Below are 6,586 nucleotides of genomic sequence, written 5' to 3' on the forward strand. Positions count from 1 at the left end.
CCCGTACAGGTGCATCTTGTACTTGCGCCCCGGCTCCAGGCCCTGCACGGTCACCTCTCGCTCCTCGCCCCCGACTCGCACCGCCTGGGGCTGCCCGTCCCTGTCCTTGTACTGCACGGTGAAGGTGTCAAAGTGGCCCTGGGGCACCGTCCAGGACAGACTCAGGGAGTCCGGGGTCGAGCCTGTCACCGTCAGCTCCCCCAGGAGAGGCTCCTCGTCAGGGGTCTCCGGGGCCTCCGTGGTGGGCTCCGTGGGGGCGGGGGTCTCCTCGATCTCTGAAGGGGTGGGAGTCTCTTCAACTGCATCTGACAAGGGAGCTGAGATGGGAAGAGAAAAAACATGTGAAGAAATCGTCTACGTTGTGTTCCCGGGCAAGGAGCACCAATGAGGCACTGGATCAAGTGCTGGGGCCCACGGTTCAAACCCACCCATCACTACTCAGGAGGAAAACGAGGCTGCCTGCTCCGGCGCAGACTTTAAATCTCTGAAACCGTACCGGGCAATGCTCCTGTCTTAGAGGGTTGCTAGGTGTTAGGACTGTCTCGATGGCAGTGTGTTTGGGTCTAACTTGGGGTGCTCACAGTCACTAGGGGTGAAAGGTACGAGGTGGGCGGAGCTGATTTCCCCACCTTACGGGCCTCCCTTTCCCTTTCAGCCGCTACCCCCTACCCAGCCTACCAGGCCAAGAGAGCGGAATGTTTTCCCGCTAAGGCCTTCTCCTGTGGATCAAGTGTTAGCCCTAAGGAATGAAGGGCAAAGAACAGGGCTTCCAGGAGGATTTAGGGGGAGGTGGGGGCTGGGTCTTGCTCTCCCTCATGGGACCCTCCCCCAGCCCCTGCAGCGAGGTCTTTACTCTTGGGGAGCTGGGGAAACTATGGTGTAAGGGAGAGAGCCTCCCCCTGACTCCGTAGAGGAGGGGGGCTAGGGAGGGCGGGGAGGGCACTGGGAAGAGGTTGGTCAGGGCCCTGGAGCGGTTCACACTCAGAGAGCAGTTTCTCTCGGCCTGACGCTGTTCACCAATGAACCCATTTTACTCTGAGTGACTCTGTCAGACTGATCACCATTATCCCCATTGGACAGGCGAGAGCGCGGAGGCTCCGCGTGCGAGAGAACCTGCACGAGGTCCTGTAGCCGCCCAGGTGCACACCTGGGGTTAAACTCCAGGCTGCTAGCTCCAGACAGCGCTCAACCACAGCACTGCCCACGACACCAGAAAGCACTGACCCCGTGGGCCACAGACACAGCACAGTGAAGGAGCTGGAGACAGGGAGAGGTGGGGGCGTGGAGGCAGGGGCCAGGGGACTCGGCTGGAAGTGAGTGGCCAGTCAGGGGCTGGCAGGCCCTTTGGCCAGCTCCAAGCCGGCTGGGAGGCAGGCAGTAGGGCAGAGGAGGAGCCTGGTCAGCCCGGAGGGAGGTGGAGGGAACAGGTCTCTCGGGTGAGCAGAGCAGCGATGGAGACAAGGTGTAAGGTCAGGACTGCCCACAGGGGGAAGGAGCCATGGGGAGAGAAGACAGCTGTTGAGTCCTGAGGACGCCTGTGTGGCGGACGGGACACCTGCTGTGGAGGGAGGACTCACTGAGAGTCGGAGCAGGCTGAGGGAAGGGAATTAAAATCCTGGAGCTGACTGGAGGTGGGCCCAGGTGGCCCAGGTGAGCCAGACAGCCTGCGGACCAGCAAAGGAGGCCCCAGCGGCCCTCACTCACCTGTTGTGGCCACCGCAGACACAGGTCCCACACGCTGTCTGCCTCGCAGCCCGTACAGGTTTATCTTATACTTCTGCTCGGACCGCAGGCCAGAGACGGTGACCTCATTCTCGTCCCCCCCGACGGGTACCGTCTGGGGCTGCCCCTGTGCGTCCTTGTACTGGACCACAAAGGAGTCGAAGGGACCCTGCGCCACCGTCCAGGACAGCCGCAGAGAGTCCGGGGTCACGCCAGTCACCGTCAGCTCTCCCAGGAGGGGCTGTTTGGGGGGCTCTGGGCGGGGGTGCTCCTCTCTCCTTTCTGGGGCTGTAAAAAGAGGGTCCAGCGGGGCTGAACTGGCCTGGATGGCAGCGTGGGCTTCGGACTCCACGGCACGCACACCTTGGGCCCATCTGCCTGCTGTGAATGCTATGCTCCTGGACATTCTGGCCCGGCTAGGGTGTGACTGCCTTCTGGGTCTGGGGAGCGGCTGGATGGGGTGGAAGGGCCCAGCAGGCGTGGAGGCTGGCAGCCACTCGGCAGGAGTCGGGTCAGGACACCAGAGTCAGCAGTCTCCCTGGGAGGCCCTGCTGGTTCCTGGCTGAGGGCCAGGAGGGGGACACACGGGGCCCGGACCGCTGCCACTCACCCGTGGTGCCGTCAGCCACGAGGGGACCATGGCGCTTCTTGTTGGCGACTCCAAACAGAGTGAATCTGTACTTGTGGTCAGGGGCCAGCGCGGAGACCACCATTGAGCGGTCAGGCCCTTCCACAGGTACCACCCGTGGTCGGCCGTCCCTGTCCCTGTACTGGACCACGAAGGAGTCGAATTGGCCTTTGGGGACAGTCCAGGAGAGGCGCAGCGAATCTGGAGTGGGGTCTGTCACCCACAGCTCTCCCAGTCGGGGTGGGGACCCTGGGCTGGGGTCACCCCAGGGCACTAGGAGGAGAGGTAAAGAGAAGGGAGAGGCACAGGTCATCGGAGGGAGAGCACACCTGCCCTTCAGGAATGCTGCGTGAGGTATACAGAATGTTCACTGCACAAAGGGGTGTGGTCCCGTAAGTGCTGCACTGCGGTCACTGTTCACTGACAAGAGACGCCTTCTCCAAATAGGCCACGAACACTGTATGGACCAGGGCAGCCCTAACTATGCACGGCCCGGGGAGGGAGGGAGGCCAGGCTGGTCTTCCCACACCTCCCCAGCCCCGGAAACCTTCCCGTCCAACTACTAGCTGGTTTCTCCTATAAGAATCAGGAGCATGCTCCTTGGTACTCTTCCACACATGGGCCTTCCTCCTCCTCCTCCTCCTCCCCTCATGGTACGTCTGTGCATGGTGCCCACCATCATGGCCAGCCCTCCAAGATCTCCCTCTGTACCAGCCCCAAGTCCGGGCCTCTTTGCTCTCTGTCCTCAGCCTGGATTCCAGAGAGATGCGTACTCCGCGTGTAACCATGTCCTCCTCCCATGGAGACTGGCCCATAGTGACCTGGCCAAGGCCAAGTCCTCTGGACACTCTGGAGCCCCTGAATCACCCTGATGGAATCTGACATGTCTGACTGCACCCTCTGTCTTGGCATCCAGGACACCACTCCCCTTGGCTCTGCCCCTCCCCAGGCCACCCCCAGCCTGCCCTACAGTCTTTCTTCTGCCGTTCCCTGAAGGCCCTCACTGAGACCGGCCAGGGCCCCTTAGTTGGCATGCAACCCCCTTAACGCCGAGAGGGCCTGTGCGGCAGCCGTAGACCCTGCTATCGTCCACCTGGCCCCTCATGGCACCCTCTGTCCACTGCCCTCCTCAGCCTCTCTGACTGCTCCACCACTCTTTTCCCTTCGAGAGTCAGCTCAAGCACCACCTCCCCCAGGAAGCCTTCTGGGGGTTCCCCAAGCAGGTTCCCAGAGCACTGGCAAGGCCTCCTTTGGGGCAGTGCGGAGGGCAGGGCCACTCACCGGTCTTGGCCTCGGTGATGAGTGGGCCGTGCCGCTTCTTGCCGACGAGACCATACAGGACAAATTTGTACTTGCGGCCGGGCTCCAGGGAGGTGATGGGGAAGGTGCGCTGCGGCCCCTCCACGGGCACCACTCGCGGCTTGTCCTTGTCCTTATACTGGATCACAAAGGACTCGAATTCACCCTCAGGGACCGTCCAGTGCAGGAGCAGAGAGTGTGGGGTCACGTCTGTCACCGTCAGCGCACCCAGTCTTGGGACCCCCGGCGGAGCAGGCTGCTCTCCGTCCCTGTCTGCGGGGTGAGGAGCAGACACAGAAGGCGTGGCTTCCAGCTCCACCCTGGACAGCTCCCTCCCGGGCAGCCTGCACCCCCCCACCCTGGCCCTCTGGATGGAGTGAAGTGGGCATCTCCCCCCTCCACACCATCCCCAAGCTTTTTTCCTATGGGGGTGCTTTGGTCCTTCCCTTCCAACAGCGGCCCCACCCTTCAGAAAGGTCTTCCTAACACACACACACACACACACACACACACACACACACACACACACACACTTCAGCTCCCTGTGGCTGCCTCCGTTTCAAGATTCTGGTGCCTCTCCTGCAGAGCACTCTGAAGGCCTACAGCCATCCCGGGCTTCTCTCCCCCTGCTGCCCTGAACCCCACAAGGGCCAGGCACCTCAAGCTCTATCCTTCAGTGACCACCCCCACCCCAAACCTCCTCTATCTCTGAAATCCTGACACCTTTGGAGCCCCTACCCTCAGAGACCCCTGTCCCCTAGAGACTGGCTGATGGGACCATGGGACTATCCACTGAGGGCCTGGCTCCTGGACTCAGGGAACAGACCACTGTCCTAGCCTGTCCACTGTGGGTGGCAGGGCCTGGGGGGGGGGGAAGACAAGGGCTGAGGGTCACTGTCCTGAGGGCCTGAGCCTTCCCAGTCCCACCCCGACACCGACAGATCTACTGGGACAAGTAGGGCAGAGTGGAGGAGACCCCAAAGTGGGGGGCAGGACACAGGGCCAAGACAGCCCCTGGGTCTCTCCTTGAATCGCTGCCCCATGCTCTGACATTTACCCTCCCTGCCTCTCTCCTAGGGCACTCCCCTCCCCATGCGCTGAGCTTCAGCCCCCCTGCCCCTCTCCTTGAAAGCTTCAACCCCTCCACTCCCAGCCAGCCCCAGGCCCTCGCCAACCTCAGGGTGCCCTAGTCTGAGCAGAGTTCAGGACATACCCAGAATGCCTTGGTAGGTGAGGGGGGTAGAGGCCTGGCCTCCGGGGTAGATCCCATAAAGCAACAGCTCGTAGGGGGCTCCAGGAGGGGGTGGGGGCACCAGGGCCTGGCGAGTGTCCCCCGGCAGCAGCTCCTCATGATCCCCCAATCCCTGGGGCACCAGCAGGCGCAGCTGGAAGTGGTCAAAGGTGTCAGGTTGGGCAGTCCAGGCCACACGGAGGCGCCCTGTCTCATCTCGGCCCAGCACCCTCAACTCTGCCAGTTCCTGGGGACGCTGCTGCAGAATGGGGGCCCGGGCCCCTTCGGTCGTGGAGGGGCCAGAGGGAGGAGGCTCATCGGTGGGCCCCAAGAGGTCTGAAGGGGCGGACCCTGGGAAGGGGCAGGGCGAGAAAAACAGGAAAGTGGAGTATGAGCACCAGCAAGGAATTCTCAGCCTCCAGGCTCTGCCCTGGAGACAGACCCTCAGGGGCCCACCACCTGGTCACCTCATCCTCCCCAAGGTGTATGGCTCGCCTAGACAGCCCACCCACTACAGTCCTGAGCAGACAGGCCTGTGCTTAGGGCGTGTGATGAAGGCCTTCTCTCCCTCCCCACAGGCTCCTGTGACCCCAGAGACCTCCAGGACCCTCCCCACACACTCCCCACACACCCTCCCCCTCCCACTGCGTGCAGTCCTGGTATCCATTAGTGCTGCGGTGAGAAGCCTGGAAGGAAGGAGGAGACCGTGGTGTTAGGGTGGATGGCAGGGCAGAAGCAAGAGAAGAGTGGGCAGTGAGGTGAGAGTGTGTGTGTGTGTGTGGGGGGGGGGTGAAGTCCAGCTCAGGTGACATCTGGGCCCTATAGGAGAAGAAGAGGCCCACAACCCTCCCTTCCACGCAGCCAGAGCAGCTGGCCCAGCCCCCCAGCACGGCCAGAGACCATTCCTGTGGGAGAGACCCTGTGAAGGAAGTAGAGGAGGAGTGGTTTCATCACCCCACAGACACACACTGCCTGGTTTCCAGGCCACCCAAGCAGTTCTCACTGCATCCCTTTGCGGTCAAGGCCAAATTGTGGGAAATGGTAATCACTGACCACGGCTGAAGGCCGCTCTCACCACAGTGAGGCAAGTGGGGAACCACTGGTTTGGCACCCCACCCCACCCCAGCTGCTTCAGGGAGTCATGACAGTACTCCCCCCTCCTCCAGCCCCAGGCAGAAGTGCTCTGGGAGCACCAGTGAGTACCAGTGGGTCTCTTGGGCAGCTGCTAGGACAGTGGGGGTTGGGAGGGGGCGCTTCTCAGAAGGCAGGGGAGAGAGCGCTGTTGCCAGGTCCCCTGGAGCCTGGGCCAGGGGCAAGCTGAGGTCGGACGGGGGTGGGGTGTCGTGGGGTGCCAGTCTGAGCAGCGAGGTAGTGCGAGGGCCTCAAGGCTGTGGACTCGACGGCAGGCGGGGCCGGGCAGGGAGTGGGTGGTCCCGGGCCCCCATCACACGCTACCTGTGGTGGTGATGAAGGCGTAGGACTTGGAGGTCTGCCCCGCCCGCACCCCGTGGACCTCCACGTGGTAGGTGGTGCCTGGCCGGAGGTCAGGGAGGCTGACCGTGCGCACGCTGCCCGGCACGGCCAGCTCCCCGCCGGGGCCCTGGGCAGGGGCCTGGGGCCGCCAGCGCAGCACCACGCGCTCGAACTGGCCGCGGAGACCGTCGAGGGACACGAGCAGCGAGCCGTCGGCCGAGCTGCCCAGCACC

At 63.0% G+C, this 6,586-nt stretch overlaps 1 protein-coding gene across 1 annotated transcript in view; it reads right to left on the reverse strand.

Moving 5' to 3' along the window:
* The window catches only part of TNXB (tenascin XB), a 63,809-nt gene that overhangs the window by 46,393 nt on the left and 10,830 nt on the right, over nt 1–6,586 (reverse strand). Inside the window, exons 7-11 of the mRNA XM_045292264.1 lie at nt 4,863–5,231; nt 3,632–3,922; nt 2,333–2,623; nt 1,705–2,010; nt 49–317 (exon numbers count right to left, since the gene is read on the reverse strand). Coding sequence (XP_045148199.1) covers nt 49–317; nt 1,705–2,010; nt 2,333–2,623; nt 3,632–3,922; nt 4,863–5,231 — 1,526 coding nt within the window. The remainder of the gene's footprint in view (nt 1–48; nt 318–1,704; nt 2,011–2,332; nt 2,624–3,631; nt 3,923–4,862; nt 5,232–6,586) is intronic.

This window comes from Echinops telfairi, unplaced genomic scaffold (assembly GCF_000313985.2).
Source record: "Echinops telfairi isolate 266 unplaced genomic scaffold, ASM31398v2 ScPeMD7_655;HRSCAF=1070, whole genome shotgun sequence".
Classification (NCBI taxonomy): domain Eukaryota; kingdom Metazoa; phylum Chordata; class Mammalia; order Afrosoricida; family Tenrecidae; genus Echinops; species Echinops telfairi.